Here is a 21,757-nt window from a genome sequence, read left to right on the forward strand (position 1 = left end):
GTTTACTCCTTGGAATTTATCCAAATGAAATAATTCAAGCTATATGAACCAAGATTTGTTCATTTACTCCTTATTTAACAACCATTCATTAAGACTATCTTCTGTACCAGGCAGGGTAAGGGTTGGGAACACAGGCTCTCAGTCACAGGGTTTCTTGTAATCCAATTACATGCGAGTGAAGAATTGGAAATGGAGTGAGCAATTGGAAATTGAGGTATTGGGGGATGGCTGGGTAAACAAGGATGTAAGTAAGTCATTTGAGGATTATCTGTAAACATTAAAAATGGTAATTTTGAAGACTATATAGAAACCAAAGAATATTTGACTTCGTTTAAGAAGTTGTAAAATTATCTGTAGATGCCCTGGAGGGTTCAACTATGTTTAAAAATTTATATTTGGACAAAAACAAGATAATAAAAATGAGGATACTTTATTAGTATAACAGGATTTGGGTGATCTTTTAAAATTTTACTTGCTATTATATATTTTTCCCAGTAATAAAAGAAAAAAGGGTGGCAAACTTTGGCTATGGCGCTGTAATGGCGCTGGAGAAGTGAATGTTCTGTTCCACGTCCATGAATGTTCATCCATCCATCATCTTGTTTCTCCTTCCCCGTAGGGCCATGTGAAACTTTCTGACTTTGGCCTTTGTACCGGACTGAAGAAAGCACATAGGACAGAATTTTATAGGAATCTGAACCACAGCCTCCCCAGTGATTTCAGTAAGTTTAACGGTGATGTTAATCTTTTTATCCCTTAGCTGGGCCTAGAAGAGCTGTTCCCCTGGTAACCAAAATATGCAGGACAGGTGAGGAGATTCTCACTTTGAGTCTTCTGAGAGTTAAACAAATCTTCCCAGGTTTGCCTGTGATTTGTGTACGGTGAGGCAAGATGAGTGCCACCAAAGGTGTTAAGATAGGTGTTGGAAAGAGCTTGTCTCGGAGCTCTCCTGAGAAGGTTCCTGGGGAGGAATTTGGGGTCGTAGAGGAAAAAGTCCTGGGAACAGTTCCACAGGAGATTTATCCTCGGTGCTTCTTTCTGTCATGGCAGAAAGGGATTTACCTTTATGAGTGTTACTTTCATTCTGGCACTATCAAAATTTTATGGAGTAAAATTACAATTCATCTAAGTGGAGCTTATGTCAAATAATGTATTATAAATTCAGAAGGCTCTGATTATGTAACAGTTATTACTCTTGGAAATTGGATGGTAATTTTGAGAAATTGTGAATATTTTAGGTCCACTTTAGGACCTTTGCTTCTGATGAGACTGAATTTCCTGTAATTCTGAGTAAATTCCCTGTAATTCTGGTTAAGACCTGTCCGTGTCCTCTCTGGCCACGTGATCCACATGGAAGGGCTGTTTCAGCTCTCGTTGTGTGAGCTTTGAGTAAATGCTCCAGAGCCTCCGATTTGGACTGACAGGCTTGCTGGGAGATGTGTCATCAGAGTTATTGATGAGCAGACCTTAGGGTCTCATGTGGTTTGAATCAGAGCCTAAAAGAGTAGTAAACATTCCTGTCTGAACTTTGATTAGAACTTGTTTTCTCTCCTTTTAGCTTTCCAGAACATGAACTCCAAAAGGAAAGCAGAAACCTGGAAAAGAAATAGACGTCAGCTAGTAAGTCATACCTGTAGCTTCTTATGTGCTACAAACCAAGTACGAATGTGTACAAAAAATATGCACATAAATTTGCATTGGATAAATGTTTGCAGCATATCCATCCCTTGCTTTTTAAGATGACCTTAATAGAGCAGTGTTATTATGTTGGTAGCCCCAAAAGTAATCTTTTGAAGGAGGGCAGATAACATGAGGTTGTTTTGGTTGTGACATTTTCAGTGGATGACCTCACTCTGGCCTTTTATATTGGTGACAACCCCTTTCCTTCCTGTCCTACCTTTTCTCTCTTTTTATAGTGGTAAAGGGGTGATATTGAAGCAGGAGTCTCTCAAAATGAAACTAAGTACAGATACCTCCCCAGGGCCTTAAGGCAGTGGTCCTCAAACTTTTAAAATTTGATTGACTTCGGCAGATCAAGACTCCTCAATTTACCTACTCCACCCTTTCCAACTTGGTGTTAAAAATTGGTGAGAAATTTAAGGGAAGTGCTCATTACTTACTTTGTAAGTATTTGAGTGTATAAACATAAAATTATGCCCACAAGTTTAAAAAACAACATTATTGGATTTACCTTGATAGTATGTTGGAAGTTATTTAAATAATCCAAATTCACCAGTGAAATGTTGCTGTGTAGCAAACTTTTATTCTGATTCATTGGTTCATATTTGAAGTACATTGTATGTGTACATGTCCTAATGTCTAGTTATTGGAAAATTATTGACCAGGGATAATAGAAATGTGTATCACCGCATACTTAGGCTTTGCTAGAAACCCAGAGCAAATACAATTGGGGAGGGCAAAGCTAGACTAACAGCTGGTCGTTAGAAGGCGAGCATAGCAGCAGTGGACAGTGTGACCAACTCAGAAGGATGCTTGTGCACATCTGTTACTTAGAAACGGCGGCATTTCTGCTTAGCAAGGTGTACAGTAGTAACTTGGCAGGTTTGCCAGATACTGCTTTTCAGCCAGGCTTTTTATATTGAAGTAGAGGTTTCTATAGTATCTTTCATAGCTCACTTAGTAGGTCCCTAGTAAGAAGTGTCAGTCATATGTGAAAATGGAAACCAGTAGGATTCTTTAGGAAAGAATCAAAGGAAAAGGCTTGCTTTTTTTTTTTTAATTTATTTGACGCCCATCAGTGGGCCTCAGGTCACACTTTGAGTGTTATGATTTTTATGTTAAACATGGGCCCTGGGAGAGGCCTTAACTTAAACTAAACACTTTTAGAGATGCAGTAACTGAAATTAATCTTTGATCATCTTTCTCCCATAACTTGGGGATGCTTAAGTTTGGTATAGTCACAGCATAGTCTCCTTTCCTTAGGAACTCTGATCCCCTTTAAATGTCTAGATTCTGTATGTGGTTGAAAAGTGTTTACATAGCTAGTTGCGGGTTAGGGAATGTCAGGAGCAGATTTGGTCATATGCTTCCATTATGTCTCTCAATAGAACATTAGCTCTTAACCTTGGCTGCACATCAGAATCACCTGGGAAACTTCCGAACATACTGATGTCTGGGTCGCACCCCCAGAGACGCTGATTCAGTTGGTTTGGGTATATAGTCTGGGTATCTGATTTTTAAAAGGACTCTGGGTGATTCTGTGTGGTGAAGGTTGAGGCCCTCCAAGGAAGATGGTTCTTAAACAATAGCTCCTGCATCATTGGGAAACTGATATTTACCTATGTTTTGGAATCTAACAAGAGGTAAGGAATCTTCTGTGATTTTATTTAAAGCAAGCCAAGATTTAACCTTTGGCCACTGTACTAATATTTATTTGAGGGGTAATTAAGCTTAAAAACCTTAAATTATCCTTATGCTTTATGCTCGTTGACAAGCACCAAAAGAGCCTGTCAGACTTACTAGGAACCATTTATAGATCTGTAAAGAAGGAGATTTCACAGTTTCTGTATTTGGAGTTCAATGTCCTTTAATAGTTTAAAATGGTTTTTTTAAAAATCTGAATAAGCTGAGGTTCTCATGCTGTGGTTAAGGTTCTTGCCTCTTTATTTTATCTGTAGTAGAAATGGAAACGTATTAAGGTCATCCTCAGATTACCTATTTTGATAACTTGAAGAAAAGCCACTTCTCAGTCTTCAAAAGGTCAATTAACTCTGCTGTTGATGTTTCATAAGTGATCCCATTCAGCTCATATCAAGTTGGAAGGCTAATGTGAGTTAAAGCTTTCCATGAATTTACTGCTCTAGGTGAAGCCCAGCATATTGCTGCACCCAGCCTGTTACTTTTCAGTCCATTGAAAATTACTGAATAAAGTAGAGGCTTATGGTTCACCCATGGGCTGTTTAAATCATGTTATAATGTTTTAAAATGTGGTCTTGGGTAACCTTGGAGGCCTCAGTAACTGGTGTAGGAAATAGGTATGTGTCAGCTTTAAGTTATTTAACCATAGAGGTCAGAGATGAAGTATATCTGGGCATCTGATCTTTGTCAAATTTTTTTTTTTTCAGTGTAGAATTTACAGAAGTGATAGAGTAGGAAATGAAATTGCTTTAGTTCCCCTAAAACCCTAAATGAAATCATAAGTTGGAACACATCCTGTGTTTGAAGGGACTATTAACAACCAACAAAGCTCTTCCAGAGTGTTACTCTAACTGATACTGTAAATACCCAGACAAAAGAAAGAAAAAGAGGGCACAGATTTGAGGTATTAAGAGCTTGGAGTGGGTGGACACCCTGGTGTGGAAAATAGACAAAGGTTTGGGAAGGGACAGTCCTTAGCATAGAAATACTTCCCACTCCGTACTAACAGTGTGGTGAAGTGTGAGCTGAGGCACGGGGCTGTCATCCCAGAGAAAGCACGGCCTTGTGTCACAGCTTTGTGCCTGCTCTTGGCTATATTTTATAACTCCAAGAATTTTTTAACACCTTAGCATCTCAAAGGAATTCTTTAGCTGTGGCAACAGGTCTCTGGTTTTATAATCGAAATCTTTGAACAAATAAGATTTACTTAACATTCAGCTTTGCTGGAATAAATCTAGACTCTAAATTGAAGGGTTTCTGTGGTTTCTTAACCTTTATAATTAGAATGAAAATATTTCTGCTCTTTGGGGAGGGCCCAATCCACGTTTCAGACTTTAAAGCTTTTGTTTTTTTAAACTGTTATTTATGTTATTTAATATGTGTATTTGAAAGGAAACAATGTACAATTATTTATGGAAAAAGTGGATTTCTGCATGATAGTATTCACAAAATATGTTGTAGATGGAAAGTAAAACTGCAAATTTTGGAAGAAAATACAGGATAGTAATATCTTTTTGACCTCAGAGTAAAGAAGGATTTCTTAAGTATGATAAAGAAAAATTTGATTTTACTATTTTGAAGAAAAATACCTTCTGTATATTGAAAGACATAAAGGAAAAGACAGCCACATGTTTCAACTACTTTGGAATTATTTTACAGTTCATCTGTATATCCTACAACCCAGCATTTGTACTCCTAGTCATATGTCCTGGAGAAACTCTTGCACCTGTGAACCAGGAGACTTGTATAAGAATGTTTATTGCATTTTCATAATAGAAAACAAATTGGAAATAAGCCAGTGTCCATCAACAGGAAAATGGTTACATTCTGGAATAGCATATTTTACAGCAGTGAAAAAAATTGAACGACAACTTATGACATCATGAATCAATTTTATAGACAAAACATTGAGAGAAAAAAGCAAACAGCAGAAGACTACATGTAGAATGATACCACTTATACAGAGTTCAAAAACAAATCTAAATAAGGTCTCGTTTAGAGAGACACGTGGCAAAATTAAATTTATTTTTAAAAGCGGAGGAATGGTCAAATTGAACATGAGGTTAGGAGAGATAGGAGGATGAGATGGTCAGGAGTACATGCTTCGTTTTAATGACACTGGTTATATTTCAGTTCTTCAGTTGGACCCAAGGGTATTCATTTTCATTATTACGCTTCATAATTTAATAATTACACATTTTGGTATGCGACAAATATTCCATTATTTGAAAAATCATAATAAGGAATGGCCGGTTAGCTCAGTTGGTTAGAGCGTGGTGCTGATAACACCAAGGTTGCCGGTTCGATCCCCACGTAGGCCACTGGAAGCTGCGCCGTCCTTAAAAAAAATAAATAAATAAATGAAAATTAAAAAATAAAATATCCTAATAAAAATGACAAGCCTCAGACTGGGAGAAGATACTTGCAATATGTAAAACTATGAAGGATTCATATTCTGAATCAGGATTAATGCCCTGGATTCATAAAGAACTCCTACAAATCAATAAGAAAAAATATAAGGCAACTGAAACAACGAATGGGCAAAGGATCTGAACAGGAATTCAAAAAAGAATGACCTGAATGGATAATTAACATACGAACATGCACTCAACCTTACTAGAAATAAGGGAAATGCAAATTAAAACAGTGAAATCCCATTTTGTACTCATCAGATTGGTAAAAATTAGAAAGTCTGACAAAGCCAAGTGTTGCTGAGATATGGGATGGCAGGAGGTTGTGCCCCCTGAGGCTGTTTAAATACGTGTAACCATGTTGGAGGACAATTGGAAGATGTCTGAGTAAAAGATGCTCGGAAGGCAAGACCCAGAGAAGACACTACTTCTCTTACATCCTCTAGAGAATGAGTGCTCAGGAGATGTTACAAGAATGCTTTTTCAGGTGGTGTTGGTTATAGAGAAACATTGGAAGCAATAGAAGTGTTCATTTATAGGAGAATAATAAAAAGCACTGACATTTGTGTAATGGCATAGTGTATAACAGTGAAATGGGTACACTAGAGCTACATGAATAACTCAGTGATAATTGGAGTACAAAAAGCCAGCCAGCTATAGCATTGTAGAATAATACAGTACAGGGTGAAGCCTTTTATTAAAAGTTGAAATATACAAGAAGTAATATGGCATTTACGTGACTTCATACAAGCAGAGCACAGCAGCTTCAGGGCAGTTTTAACTTCAGCGGGGAGGGAGCCAGGCAGGGAGGGACTCTGGCTTTAAGCACTTCTGTAATTTCGTTTCTTCAGTTTCATTTCTTTTAAAAAGACATATGATCTGAGACAAATATGGCAGATTATTTAACCTCTCTTTAATACATAGGTAATGCTGGACGCTGGACGGCTTTGGCTGTACTTCTCCTAGTATTGCAGTCCTGGTGTATGAGACTGGATTACTTGCATTTAGAAAACATTCCTCTAAGAACTCTTTATATAAATAATTAAGTTTGGTAAACAAGCATTTATAAACCTTTGACCTATAGGCTGTAATTTTAGCTTTTGGTGATAAAACTTCCCTTTATGATTGTCTCAAAGGAAATCTGTGGTGGAAAGAGGGATGATACGGAGCAAGATATTTAATTTCCAAATTGCGCCCTGCCACTTAACTAGTGGCCTTGGGCAAGCCATTTTGGGTGTCAGATTTTTCGTCTGCAAAGTTGGGTTCATAGGGTCCTCATTGCTGAGTCAGGATCGAATAGGGTCATAAGTAGATGAGAAGTACAGAGCTTGGCACTTCTTGGGTGCTCAGTAAATTAGGTGACTAGTTGTTATGGCAGCGACCTTTGACCTAGTGAACTCTGGGTTTCGGGGTCCCTCCTCCCTGACAAAGCTGTGTTGTTCCCTTGGGAAGTGCTCTGGCAAATGGGCCATCTGCTTGCTAAGTTTGTGGGTAGCTGTGGGGGATCCTCGGAGCCGGTCTCTAGAGGGGACCCCTGCGCACCCTCCTGCCCGCCGGGCCGCCCTGACATGTGGCCTGTGTTTCAGGCTTTCTCCACAGTGGGTACTCCTGACTACATTGCACCCGAGGTATTCATGCAGACCGGGTACAACAAGCTCTGTGACTGGTGGTCGCTCGGCGTCATCATGTATGAGATGCTCATCGGTAAGTCGCATGTGTTCAGGTGGTTTTGTCTGTGTAGCCAGGAAAGATCCCTACACTGGTAATAAACTCGGTTTCAATTTGGGGTGATTTAAGCACTTCCTCCCGTTGCCTTTCAAAGGAAAATTTCCTGGGTAGAAAACGCTTGGCCATAAAATGTATCCCACTGTATTCTCTGGCATCCTGGCAACCTGTGGTTGCTTTGCTGATCATTTATCGTGTTTTTCTTCTACTTTTTCATCCTCTCTGGCTAGCAGCTCTTCAAGTCACTGGCATTTATTAAACACCCCATTGTATGTGGAGAGCTTTCCTGGGCATTGCCTCTCGCACTCATTACTTCATGTTTGCTGTCCCCTTCCCTTCAGGGCTTTCAAAGCTTGGAACCCTCTGACCTCTCCCCCTCTTGTTCCGATGGTATGTCTGTGTATTTAGGGGGTACAGCCATGGGGGGGGCCATGAAACTGAGAGCACTAGGAGAGTAAGCGGATCTGTGGGTACCAAGTGAGTGTGCGGTGACTGGTGTGGCGTCGGGCTGCTGGGTGGTCTTTGGGAGCAGGGGGTGGGTACCTGTGGAGGAGGAGGAGACCTGTGTGGGGCGGTGGCGCCATCTTTGTGAGTGTTTATCCTCTTGTCTGTAGTTCTCAAAAGAGGGAAGGTAGTCACTTTTCAAACCTGCGCTTTTTTCTTACTCAACTTGTTTGGCCCTTTAGCCATGTGAGGATGTTCTTAGAAGGGAGTCATTCCTTAACAATGTTTCATCCTTTCATTTCTTCTTTGGTCGCAGTGGCTCCCATATCTGCAGCTCTGCTTGTGTCCTTGTTTCTTTTCCCAGCTCCAGCTATTAGCGTGCTCCCTCGTGGTGCCAGAAGCCCAGCTTCACTGTGGGTTTAGGTATTTGGGGGAAACCAAAATACTGGTTAGATGCTCTCTGGGATGAGGGAAGATCCTGTCCACGTCATGAAGGGAAGGACATACAAGGTCATTAAAGATACATAGAATCGTATTAAGGAGAATAACCTCAGTCAGATTCCAAGTTCTGGGGTGCAAAAGCTCCGAAGTTCTTTTTTTGTTACAGGCTACCCACCTTTCTGTTCTGAGACCCCTCAAGAGACATATAAGAAGGTGATGAACTGGAAAGAAACTTTGACTTTTCCTCCAGAAGTTCCTATCTCTGAGAAAGCCAAGGATCTCATTTTGAGGTATCGGTCAGAGAACACCTCTGCCCCCACCCAGGCTTTTTGACATGAGTGAATCCATATTTTTTTTAAGCTTTCATTATTTCCTAAGCCTGCTCCCTGCTTCCTCCCTTTCCTCTCTTTTTTAAAAAAGGGGGAAGTTATTCCTTTTCTTTTTCCAAAGGGACTACTTGAGGTATGCTGAAAGGCTGCTGTCTTTTCCAGATTCTGCTGTGAATGGGAACATAGGATTGGAGCCCCTGGAGTTGAGGAAATCAAAAGTAATTCTTTTTTTGAAGGCGTTGATTGGGAACATATCAGGTATATCCATACAAAAGCTTTCAGGATTGTTTCAGAAAGTCTGTAGTTTGCTTAATACTAATTTGGAAGCACCATTATTGACAAATCAAGGAAGAGAAGAGAGCTTCTTAGAAACTCGGGGTCTTTTCCTGATTTTAATGCATGGTAAAGATTGGTAGGTGGGGCTTCCTGTCGGCCATGTGCCATGAGATAGGTGAAGGCAGCAGTTATGTCCAAGGTGAAGTGAACTTCGGGTTCCGTGGTGAAGGGGACATCTGAGAAGCGTGTTGCGCTTCTTTGAACTTAGAACCTGTCTGTCTAGTGTTGGAGGCCACCAACGGGACTGTCCCTGCCCAGAGGGTAGGAGCTATCCGTGGAAGGAGGACTGGGTGGGAAGTGGTGCAGAGGGGAGTGGGAAGGAAAGTGAAGGCTGTTGGTGGGTTTTGAGTGTTGCCAGCTGCCGTGAGAGCCAGCACGGCCTGCTGGAGGCCCGCCCGTCTTATGCAGCAGTTGTTGGTTGCTAAACAGAAGATGAAGAAGTTGTCATCTATTTCATAATTGTGTTCTGATTTGCCTCCTTTGTGCCACGTGTTTAGCCACCCTCTTCGTTGGCACGTCTGATAGAAGGGCAGAGCCCTACCCGAGAGGACTCTCGGTGGTCCGATTCCCTTTGTCGCAGACGTGGCAGGCCGTCAGGGGAGTGCATTCACTTGGGACTTCTAATTTCTCCTTATTATTCTTCTTTCTTCCTTGACTATGAAGAATTGTTACTTATATTTTTTCAGTGTAACTTATTTTGTTTGGATGTAGTCAGTTGGTGTGGTTGGTCAGTGTCATAGCTTTTCACAGGAAACAAACGCTGCCTCTCAGTGGACAGTCTTCCCTTGTCACAGCGGGGGTCCCTTTGTGGAGAAACACTTGATTCGTTATGATGCACATCATTACTAACCATAGTAATTTTTGGCCTGTCTGTTCTTGGCAGAGAGAGACCTGCTGCAATATCTATTGAAATCAAAAGCATTGATGATACCTCAAACTTCGATGAGTTTCCAGAATCTGATATTCTTAAGCCAACAGGTAATACCACCAACACTACCTCTTGCTGCCTTACAGACACATTGTTTCCCCCCAATTTTGGGGGGATGTTTACAAATCAGGGTAGAGAACACGGAGAGGAACTTCAGACATTCGTAAGTATTTCCAGTGTCGTGGCTGGGGAGCCTGTCAGATGGAAGATGGATACAAACGCCCGAGGTTATGCTGCTCACCTGGGTGGTGAATCACAAAGACCTGCTCTTTTGTTAGTTACTAAATTAAAGGTTAAGTAACCTGAAATGACAGAAATGGGAAGTAAAACTTTGAAAACTATTTGTTAAGAAAATGAGGTTCAAAAAACATACAGACAACAAATGTAGGAAATTCATCCCGAGTGAAAAATCACTTCCCACATAGAAACTGCTGTGCTCTCCAGAATGCCGTGTCTCCTGTACCTAGTGGTCCGTTGGGTAGAGCACTGAATCACCTCACGTCTGTTTCTTTCCCAGTAGCCTCAAGTAACCACCCTGAGACTGACTACAAGAACAAAGACTGGGTCTTCGTCAACTACACGTACAAGCGCTTTGAGGGCCTGACTGCACGGGGCGCTATACCTTCCTACATGAAGGCAGCAAAATAGTGTCCTGGACGTGGAGTCTTAATGGAGCAGTGCTTTGTACAATGTCACGGTTTTCCTCTCACACACTGTTTTGAAAGAGTTTCCGGGAAGGTTATGGAACCCACCAGTATGGCATGGTAACCTCACCTGAAATGTGATAGTAAGTGGATTCTCTTCCATAATGCATCTGAAAAGCTGTAGAACAGCCATTTCTACTACATCAGCCATAAGCAGCTGTGCTGCTGCTTTAGAAGCATCATGAGCCAATTTGATAGACGTTTAAAAAAAACTTTTGAGTTTTCCTAAGTTCATCAGAATGAAGGGGAAAAAACAGCCATCATCCAGCATTATTGAGGTTGTAACATACACTTACCGATATCAGCCAATCCTGCGATTTTGTGACATGCTTTCTGCCAAGCCACCAAGTATTTCCTAGAAGTTCCACAGTACTAAGGAAATCAAGCAATAATGAAGCCTCAGCAGCCAGCACTCTGGCTGAAGGAAATGACCCACCATCCCGTCCTGTTCCTGAGGGGTGGCGATGGTCGTTTCTCCCCGTACCTCGGCCCCAGGCGAGTGGCTTTTAGAGCCTCCATTCATGGTGCACTTTATGTATGGTACTAGGATAAAGACTGTCAATCCATCCATTTACATCCTACCGCCCATCTAAAATACTCATGCTGCTTTTTTGAGCGTTGATGGGGGATATCAGCTTGATCCAGGGTCGCTCAGAAGGCCCCAAGCCACTGGGCATTGCCAAGGCGTCCCGGATCACGTGGAAAACCCTCGCTCTCTCTTCACGGCTGTATCAGAAAATCCCTAAGACGGACGTGCCGTGGACCAGTGATGCCCGCAAGCGCTGCCATCAGGAACTCGGTTTGTTCCTGGGAATGCCGCAGGGAGAGTCCAGGCCGAGGCAGGCAGGAGGCCCGGAGCCCTCCTGGCGAAGAGGCTGCTCCTTCCTGCTCGGTCTCCGGCATCTCCCTGGAAGCGGTGCAGGGACCCGCCCGATGGAAGTGCAGAGCCGCCCTGCAGGCTCTGTCAGGTTCACTCCTGGACCCGCGGTGCAACCGTGTCTCATCTTCTGGTGTTGCTTCTCTCCCAACTTTAAATACCATTTTGCCTTGGAGTCATGATTACAGATCTTCCCTTTGCGATGCCTTCCTGGGGGTGTCCCTCTCCACCCCAAAGGGTTGCCAGCAGCTTGGGCTGACCCGGCTTTGCTGTGGCGTTCTCTCATGAGACACCCTCTGAATTTTCGCACCAAGTGCCTTCTCTCTCACAGCTGCCACCACCGTTAGACTTTTGCTGCATCAGAAAAATGTGGAGGCCCCATATTAATGCATTATTACTTTTAAAAGTCTTGATAACTCTTATCATTTGCATCATTTGCACCTGTGTGGTAACTGTCCGTTGCAGAGCGTTGCGGCCAAGCGACATCTGGGAGACGGCTTTCTGCCAGTCTTGCGGTTGTTAGGATCAGCTTTGAAAGGAAAGTATGTCCTAGCTTAGCCATTCAGAAAAGAAAAATGGAATATCAGATTACAATAAGTGAAACTGCTTTGGATTTTAATGTCTTAGAGGAAGATAAAAGAATATTAGGGAAGTGTGAACTCTGGATGAAGGTAATGTGTCTGCCCCTTAATCTTTCATTCATGGTCTGTTAGTGAAAAGGAAGTAAATGAGATTCTTTTACGTAACTTTGTAGTTTCTTTGTATTACCAAATAACTGTGGTGTTGACCCCCCGTGTTTCGCAAGAGTGTGTGGTAAGCGTGGGTAAAGAGACGAGAGACGTGATGAGTGAGTGAGTGGCGGGGAGTGGCGGGAGAATTTGTTTTAGGAGAAAATGTCCACGTTTTAACTTTTACATTTCTGAATAAACTGTGTGAAAATGGTAGTGTAGTCTGTGATGTGTAAAGCCAACTTGGTTTGTAATTCAAGCCACGTGCTGCTGGCTTCTTTTAATCCCTTTGTCTACGAACCATTGGGACACTGCAGCCCCAGCTTAAGTGCTTTTCTGTCTCAGGGAAATGGGGACCTGCTCTTTCGTTCTCTGAGAGGGAGTCTTCTGAGTTGGTGTCCATATACAGAGACTGTCTTCTGTTGGCCCCACACGTGTGCTCTGTCCACCTGGCTCAGTGTGACAGCAGTGGGCCCTCCCCTTGCAGTAAGGCCAAGGGGACAAAGTGCTGTCGACTGGTGGCCCCTTTTGTACCCGTTTACAGCCCAGCCCCATATTTATCCCCACCTGGGGTTGATCAGGAGTCTTACAAGCTTCCACGATGGGACTTGGCAGCCCCCCCGTAGCCCCCAGAGCAGGGTTGTCTCTGGAGGGTATGTACTTAGTCCTATTGGGCCTCACTTTTTAGCCCCTTTTCTAGGTTAGGGAAAAAAGCTTCTAAGAGGCAAGAAGGAAGGCCCAAGACCAGGGCAGGAACTGCAGGCAGCGGGGAGCTCAGTGCCGTTAGAATGTGTAATCTTTCCAGGCTCATGGGTCTCAGGAAACATGCTGGGATTGGCTCAGTGTTGGGCCTGTTCACGGATAACTGTTTCTCCTCTCCTAGGGGGAGTCAGAAAATGACTGTACTGCATGCTAAAATGAAACAATACTGATGTCATACCGCCCCTCAATTCAGAGTGCATCAGAATTTCCTTCAGTGTCTGTTCCTTTTTTGAATTACTTTCAAAAGTAACAAAGAGATGAATTCCTTTGGGATTAATACTCAGGGTCTGAATAGCAGATTGCCAATTTCAAAACTCTTCCTTATAGCACAGGAGGAATCCTGCCATGACACTTTTTCTCTGAATTGTTTCCTACATTACCTCCTTCTGTTTCTCTCCTGGGCCTGTGAGTAACCCATATGGGGTGTTTAGAACTCAAAATGATTTTCCTTAGGTACACACATTTCTCTGAAATGATATATCAAAGCCGAAACTGATTTAATAGACAGCCTCTGGGTGCTTTTTGCAGGGTATCTTCAGAGAAAAACATCTCGCTGAAATATTAAAATATTTAAGCACGCAAAACACAGAGTTCAGTACCAGGCACTGGGGGATGCAGTAAGGGCCACTGTGGTTCTGAACTGCAGACCAGTTTGTGAACTCCACCCTCCAAGTGGCGAGAGAGAATGCAACTCAGTTGTAAGGTCAGTACTTCAGTGTTGACGTACCAGTGCTGTTAAGCCAAGCCAGAGTTGTCGGGAAGCTTCCTGATGTTTTCAGTAGTGATTTGGCAGAGGGGAAAGTGGCTGCCTCGGATTTTGGAGGCTGGTGGGTATGGTCTTGTGCTGAGGTAGAGGCACGGAGCTGTATTTGTGAAGAACACTCTGCAGTCACTCCTGTTACTTCATTTCCCTCTCCCAGTTCCACTCTAGATTGGTTTCTGTCCCATGTGAAATACTACTATTGTCCCACGCAGGAAACATGCTGGTGTGTTCTGTGATTCCTCTGGTCACTGGTGTCCTCTGTATCCACTGGCGTCTCTTTAGCCCTCATCTCACTTGATCAACCACTGCATTCACACGGTTAACTTCAAAAAACAACTCTGCCCCCACCTGACTTCCTTCTTGGTACTTCCCCTGCCACCACTTAAATGCAGCTGCTCCGGAGCAGTGACTTGGCCCTCTTCACCCGTGACCTCTGGGCGATCTGCCCATACTGTGGCTTCAACCACCAGGTTTTTGTGGTGAGGTCTTCTGTGACCAGCCTACCTGGGCCACTCCCCGGAACGCTAGGTCCCATGGAGCCAAGTGCCCACTGCAATTGCCAAGGGGAGGGCCTCCTACGGCTCAGACTAAAGCTGTCCAGACCTCCCCTTGTCTTCATAACCTTGTTTCTAGCTCAGTCTCCCCAGCTGTCCGAGCTGGAAACTTCCGCTCCTGTCAGTAGGCGTGTACAGCTGCGGGCATGGCCCTCTGTCCCACCAGTGTCATCATTCCTTGCTAAGCCCACGGGACACGTCTCTTAAATGATCTCTTTGCCCCTGGTCCTTTCAAGTCTGTCGTCCTCCCTGCTGCCAAAAGAATTCTTTTAAATTTCAAGTCTGATCATGTTATTCTCCTGCATAAAACCCTCGAGGGCTCCCAAGTTTAAATGAAACCAAACACCTTTGTGTGAAGTACAAGTCTTTCTCTGCATCACCCCATCCACTTCCCTGATGACAATAAGCAATTCACATTTGCTCACACAATCTGGTTGGCCTGCAATACCGTCTCCCCTCGTATCCATGGATCCAAAACAACTATTCATCCTTCACAATTTGATCAATGTGTCATTTCTAGAATTCTCTTGTGAACTCTTCTTGCAGTAAAAACTGTTGCTCTATCCTTTGGGGCTTGAGTGACCTGGACTGTTAATAGATGTCTTTGCCCTGTGATTATAAAAGCCCCTTGAAGGGAGGAACTGTGTCCTACTGTGTTTCCCCCAAAATAAGAAAGACCTAGCCAGACCATCAGCTCTAATGTGTCTTTTGGAGCAAAAATGTAAGACTGGGTCTTATATTAATTTTTGCTCCAAAAGACGCATTAGAGCTGATGGTCCGGGCCAGGTCTTATTTTCAGGGAAACACGGTAGGCAGTGTCCCTGGGGCCAGGCAGTGCTTGGCACAGAATACCCTCCACGGGCCATGTCTTCAGAGCGCATTCCCCAAGGGGCCGATAAAGCAGGCCTGCTAGGGAGCAGGCTGGCTTGAACACTCCGTGAAGGTGTATCCCCAGCAAGCTACAGGCTGAGTGAGCGCGGCTCAGGGGACACCTGACTGGAGTGGGGCCAAGTCAGAGACCAAAGCCTGAGCAAGTGGCTCCACAGCAGTGTCAAAGGGACCTGCCTGGGCTCCACCGTCTCCTGCCTTCACTGCTGCCTCGGTTCCTCACTTGCTTTAAACCAAAACCGGGACATCGAAGTTTGTGAGCCCTACCACCTTTCAAATTTCCATTTGGTGTTGGGGGGTCCTATCTAGTTGGATCTGGAGGTTCAAGGGGTCTCGAATGCAAGCTGACCAGGAACTACAGAAGGGAGACCATTAGGGCTCTGGAACCGAGTGATAAACAGCAGCGTGGGACAAACAGGCCAGCCCCACAGCCGCTGTAGGACGAAGACACTGCTCCGGGCAGTCTGGGCGTTGCTCCTTTTAAAATCTTGACTTCTATTTTGTGCTAAAAAAAAACCCAATAAGGACGCAAATGATAATATTTTATTATTTAAAAAAAGAGCATCCCAAATACAGGATTTCGTAAACACTGGTAGGTGAACATGTGCAATTTTAAATACAAAGTAAAGAGGCAAAACCTATAAGCATTTTGCCGTCAAGAGAAAATGTTCCGTTCTCCTGTGAGGCGGTGCCACCCCAAGCACACGTGGCTCCACCTCCCACGAGGGCATCAGGTCTGCTTTCTGAACTCACTATGCCCCTTTAACAATTTCAAAATGATGGCAAGAAGTGGCACTGAATAAGTTACTAAAACCCCTTAACTTTGTTTTCACTTGATAAGACTCCATATTAAATTAAAGCCTGTTGATTTTACATCCACAGGGACCTGCTGGAACACTATTTGCAAATGATCCATCCTTCCTGGGCTTATGCCACAGCATTTTCATAAACCTGTATACATTAGATATCACACCATTCTCTTGGATTTTAGTTTAAAATAACACTGGCTGTTGTGTATCGTGTGTGCAGTAAACCCAGCTGCTTTCTGGCTTCCTGACCCTTTTTGCTGTCATTCCTTCAATCCCTTCCCTCCACTGCGGAGAAACCACTGAGGGATCTCCCCAGACACTGTCATGCTATCTCCTTGCCCACTACTCTCCGACTCCTCAATGGCAAATGTTTCCTAACCAACTATACACGATACGATGCGGACACAAACTCACATTCTAAACCTCGAATTCAGGTGCATCTTGGCTTGCTGATACCTTTGAGCGACAGTCTGGGTAAAACCATCTCCTTACGGAAATGTTTCTGTATGAACAGCCTGGCTTACTTATTTAGGCACTTAGAAAAAACACCAAACCTGAGTCCCACCTTTTTTATTAGAAACGCCTCTTGCCCAGGTGGCCAGAGCTGACTGAAGGGAATGATCCCAGCCCAGGCCTTGTCCCTGAGGACGGAGAGGTCCTGCCACTGCAGTGTCCTGGCTCTGGGAACGGCAGCTATGGCTGAGGGGAGCCACCAAATTAGTGATGCTGAGCTCCAGGCCGGGAGGGCGTGGAGTGCACAAGAAACTTCCCTCTTCACCAGAAGGAATTTGAGGGCCCAACTTTTTCCTTCGTCACCACTACCTGGTGACAGTGGCAGATTTGAATCCACAGATTTTCGGTTCACTCAAACCCCATGGGGTTGGGGTCAAAAGCACATCAACCCAATCTGGGGGAAAACTAGTTCTTGAAAGCCTGAGAAAATTAATCATATACATAGAAAAAGTGTTAAGTACATGCCATACTTTCATATCTGGCTTTTTGCATAAGCAAAGACTAATTAGGTTAAAAAATATTAGCTGCAGCGTGTTTACTGTTAACAATACAGAAGCTGTATAACAAGTTATACATATCATAGATTACAGTCAATGCAAATGTCCTCTGTAATGCCATGGAAGTCAACTGAAAAGTGTAAAGGAAGCACCAATAAACAATATGTACTGTGGCTGGTCAACTATTAGTGGGTATGAATGCAAGTTCTGGGAAGGTTAAAGCCAAACCTGACCTCAGATATGAGCCAATTAGTTTCGCTGAAATAAAACTACTCTCTGGCTACAAAATACCCTGACCCCAGCCATGACCTTACTCATGGACGCCAGTGGTACTGAGCTCCGTAAGTGGGGTGGTTGTTTCTCTTTACTCCTTCAGAGTAAGGGACAGAGCCCCGATTCCCACTGTGGGGCTCACCACAGGCGCAGAGAACAGCTGCTTAAGCACACTTGTTCTTCAGGCCTGGAAAGAGCAGCTTTCAACGCGCATCTGACTTTACCTTTGGAGGATGGTGACGAGGACAGTAATAAAACGGAATCGAGTAGCTTGCCCTGCAGGATCTTATGGGAATGGAACGAAAGAAAACCAGTCATGTTTGTATCTTGAAGAACTTGAAGGAAACTACGTGCCGCTCCGTTAACCTGACGAAATGCTCTGGGTAGGTGAGTGAAGGCCGACCTCGAGCACGAAATGGGAGACCCCCATGACACATCTGGCTCCAGACTTCCAGACTTTGAACTTAGCTCTACTATTAACAGCCATGGTGACCTGAGGGAAGGTGGTTCAGTGCTGGGGCTGCTGGGGTGTGACGGGGGCTGTCATACTCTACGCACGGTTAACACAGCTGACAGGACAAAATGACTACGCCTAGTTTCCCTTCAACTCATCCTTCCTTTGGGGATGACGTTAGTGTGGTTTTCCTTATCCAGTGTGAGCAGCTGATCGGCTATTTCAAAAACGGAAATACCCCAGCGTCCCAAAAAAGTCCATAGTATGGAAAGAATATGCTAAGAAAAATCCTGCACTGGTACCAGGCCTGGGCGGTGATGTTTCCCCACCCAGCTTCACCCCAAATGCTCCGTCTCGGGAGCCCTTACAAGACTTTCTGCTGAGAACTGCGCACTTGTGGGAAGTTTCTGCCCACATCGTGAAGCCTGTGAGCCACACTGAAGGGCCTGGCCACAGCCACAGGCCTATGGCTTCACACCCGACTCCAAGCCAGGGCAATCCCAGCGGCACGATGTGGAAGTGCTTCTACTTGAGTGGTGAGTTTCATTCCAAATGAGTAACTGATTTAGGCTGAAACACCATGAAGCTAAAAAGGTTTCATAAACACTGTTATGCCATTATCCTTCCTGTCACAGAATCTGTCTGTGTGGTTTTGGGCTGTTTGTTGTATTAAGGAAAAAACAAAACTCAATTTAAGTGCTTAAGAATTTCCTTTTAGACCTTTTGAATGAGTGCCTGGTTCTTCCCAGAAGCAATCTGAGCGCAGGGGCCCCAGGAACAGCACCTTCATTTACCTCTAACAACTATCCCACAAATGCCTACTCGCAGAAGAGAGACTGTCTCCTTTGAAGTTTGGTCCCTTTGCTGCTAAGTAATGTGCCTGGTATAAAACAAAACGAAACGACACAAAGCCAAGAACAAAGCATAAAGGATGAGACCTGCTTTGCTGACTATGAGGCAACAGGACTCTTGACTTCCTTCCCTGCTTTGCAGTTACGCAGGCTCAGTGAACAGCACCAGACCTAAATATTTCAAGTTGCCAGGGCTGCTGCAAAGCTGGGTGCTTAATTACCAGCGAGTGCTTTTTCATCCTCTGCCGGAGATACAGACATACTGAAAAGGACACGTTAATTGTGGGAAGAAGGGAAAGGATGGGACAGAAGAAGCATGTCTTTCACTCGTGGGAAGGATTGGCTTTGGGCAACCCAGACAGAGAAGAGCTCCGGAGAGGGGTGGACCCACAGCTGGCCCTAATCCTGAAAGTCATTAGAAGCCATCTGAGAAAGGGGGGCATTTAGCCGGTCAAGTTCATCCACTTGGGGTGGGTGATACATTAATATCTCCTGGTCCTCCAAAACATCTTCTCCAGCAGCTACCAGATTAGTGAGGGATTTGCTTCGAACACATTGGAAATCCACGTGGCGACTCTTTCCTTCCTCCTTTTCCCATGACATCTGAATGAAGGGGCGCTGTACATAGTTATAGATGACTTCAGACCGGCCACCAGGTCTTCTCTTAATTTTTTCTTTACAGGTAGGGTAACCTGGAACAGGAAGAAAGGCCGTTGTCATAACTTCAGCAAACGCTCACTCTGGCCTCCATACTTCCTTGCCACATCGATTTCCTCCCAGATTCAAAGACTATGCAGGCAAACTGCAGGGAAGTGCCCAGCCTCTGACCATGCCCTCCCAGCCCAATCCCTCTTCCCTCCTGTGCAGGTTGGGAGGTCCTACCTCTAGAAGGGAAGTACCCCAAATCCTATCCCTTCTAATGGAAGGAGAGAGAAGCTTCTTACTCCTTTCAGAAGCCTTTAGTTCCTGGCAGCAGTACTAAGAGCAAAACTGCTGCTAGGGCACTGCAGTCCCCCAGTTGTACTGCATAGAGGGCACACTGTATGAGAACTAGTGGAGGAAACGTGGACTGTTCAGCCTAAAGAAAAACAGGGATGCCGCCTAAAATATCTGCAAGGCTGTCCCATGGAAATGAGAGAACTCTTATTCAGAGTAGCTCCAGAGAGAAACAGGAGAGGGAGGCAGTTACCTATTAGTGACATGGAGAATGTTCTGAGGGGACAGGCTGGATGGGCTGCTCTGGGACATGCAGTGACCCCTATCACCCTGTCCCTGCAGTTTCCAAAGAGACAAGGGAAGGACACAGTGGAAAGAAGTTTAATAGATGACCTCAGAAAACCCCCCTCCAACTTTCAATTCCAACCTACGTCAGACACAGTGCAGGCCTGATGTGGGCAAGACTGAGAGCAGCAGAACACGAGAGTCAAAGAGCTGTGGGGGTTGCGGGGGGGAGACCGGGATGGCTTCAGCACTCTGCAAACAAGTCCCCGAGACGCTTCCACGGAGACCACCGGTGGGAGTCACTGCTCACGGTCACTTAAAGCAATTCTGTCACTATGTCCAGACAGTCCCCACAGGTATGTAGTGGAGGAAATGTAAACCTGGACTCTCCAAGTTCTAGTTTTCAGAAGGACCTTCCAGATCCCAGAAGGATCCTCACCAAGCTGTTGGCAGAACGGCCCTCCCACCTGGCGAGCCTACGAGCGCTGCTACATGCACCTGCCAGTAGCCTTAGCACTCATGGCTCTTTATCCTGAGGCAGTAAATTGGAACTATTCCTGAAAATAAGGGAAATGTGAGGGCAAACAAAAACAGGAATCCTTCAAACTGGGGTCGGGCTGCAGTTTTCCCGTGTGCCTATTCGCCAGGTGCTCTGGAGAGGAGTGCTGAGGCCATAAGCGGAGCCCACAGCCCCAGCCCACTCCATGAGCCACGCAAGCTGACTACTGACGGGGACGGTGTTACCTTCAATGCCAATGCGAATGTTTTTCAGGCCCCGTTCCTTTAACACTGTTTTAGCAACATCCCGATTCTCAATGTATTTGAAGAACCTGTAGAGCTTGGAGCTATAAAGAACTGGAAAAAACAAAACAAAGAAACCCTGTTAGTCATGGAGCAAAGACCTCCGTAAGAGGAAGGAGATAGCTAACAAATCAGACAAATGGAAGTTCCCTCTCTTTTGGTCCTGATGCAAAAAAAATCCAGATGGATCATAGATTAATGTTAAGTAATAAATTAAAGATGCCATGTAAGTAATTTTTATAGTTTTAGGGTATAAGGAAGTCCTTTCTGAGCATGACATAAAACCTAGAAGCCATAAAAGCAAAACTGATATACTCGACTACATAAAAATACAAACAACTCTACTTAGCCCAAATCACCCTTTTCAATGCTAAAAAGACAATCAACTGGAAAAAGTATATGCAACTCATATTACAAAGGGCTAACTTCCTTAATATCTATAGAGAGTGGTCATAAAGAGCTTTCACAAATCACTAAGTAAAAGGCCGTCCAATTTTGTAATGCGCAAAAGGCACAAATACAGTTAACAGAAAATTAAAACGGCTCTAAAAAATGTTCAGTCTCACACATGAAAAGTGCAAGTTAAAACTCAAGCGCTTTTGTAACATATCAGAGTGGCAAAGATAAAAGTTTAGTAAAACACTGTTTTGGTGAAGATGCAGAAAACAAACCACACACTGTTTTGTGAGTGTAAACTGCCTCAACCTTTATGGAGGATAATTCGGCACCATCTATCAAAATTCTAAAAGCACAAAGCTTTTGACACAGAAATTCCATTTCTAACAATATTATTCTACAGAGATACACGTGTGAAAAGACTGTTTAGAAGGACATTCACTGAAGCATCATTTGTACTCTTAGCTTGAATGTCCATCAACAGGGCAGGTTAATCAATTATGGCACAATCATGCAATGGAATACTACACAGCTATAAAAAAAGACCACAGAAGCTTTTTATGTAAGAAACGGTATAGAACAGTATGTATAATATGGTATCATTAGGGAAAAAAAGGAGAAACATGTATGCAATTGCTTCTGTATGTGCACTGAAAACATCTGCAAAGGACATA

The 21,757-nt window shown here is 44.0% G+C and overlaps 2 protein-coding genes across 7 annotated transcripts in view; one reads left to right on the top strand and one right to left on the bottom strand.

The window, feature by feature from the left end:
- STK38 (serine/threonine kinase 38) overlaps positions 1 to 12,516 on the top strand; it is a 37,949-nt gene extending 25,433 nt beyond the window's left edge. For 2 of the 3 annotated variants that reach the window (XM_081040623.1, XM_081040624.1), the window contains exons 8-14: positions 620 to 722; positions 1,559 to 1,620; positions 7,376 to 7,493; positions 8,566 to 8,689; positions 8,891 to 8,986; positions 9,948 to 10,042; positions 10,510 to 12,516. In XM_081040623.1, the coding sequence (XP_080896749.1) occupies positions 620 to 722; positions 1,559 to 1,620; positions 7,376 to 7,493; positions 8,566 to 8,689; positions 8,891 to 8,986; positions 9,948 to 10,042; positions 10,510 to 10,640 (729 nt within the window). In that variant the 3' untranslated portion in view covers positions 10,641 to 12,516. The remainder of the gene's footprint in view (positions 1 to 619; positions 723 to 1,558; positions 1,621 to 7,375; positions 7,494 to 8,565; positions 8,690 to 8,890; positions 8,987 to 9,947; positions 10,043 to 10,509) is intronic. The other variant, XM_081040625.1, reaches the window with a different exon arrangement.
- A 3,274-nt stretch (positions 12,517 to 15,790) lies between these two features.
- KCTD20 (potassium channel tetramerization domain containing 20) overlaps positions 15,791 to 21,757 on the bottom strand; it is a 35,003-nt gene continuing 29,036 nt past the window's right edge. For all 4 annotated transcript variants that reach the window (XM_081044670.1, XM_081044671.1, XM_081044672.1 and 1 more), the window contains 2 exons: positions 20,631 to 20,741; positions 15,791 to 19,357 (listed from right to left, as the gene is read on the bottom strand). In XM_081044670.1, coding sequence (XP_080900796.1) covers positions 19,065 to 19,357; positions 20,631 to 20,741 — 404 coding nt within the window. In that variant the 3' untranslated portion in view covers positions 15,791 to 19,064. The remainder of the gene's footprint in view (positions 19,358 to 20,630; positions 20,742 to 21,757) is intronic.

The sequence above is a fragment of the Rhinolophus hipposideros genome (assembly GCF_964194185.1).
Source record: "Rhinolophus hipposideros genome assembly, chromosome: 3".
Lineage (NCBI taxonomy): Eukaryota > Metazoa > Chordata > Mammalia > Chiroptera > Rhinolophidae > Rhinolophus > Rhinolophus hipposideros.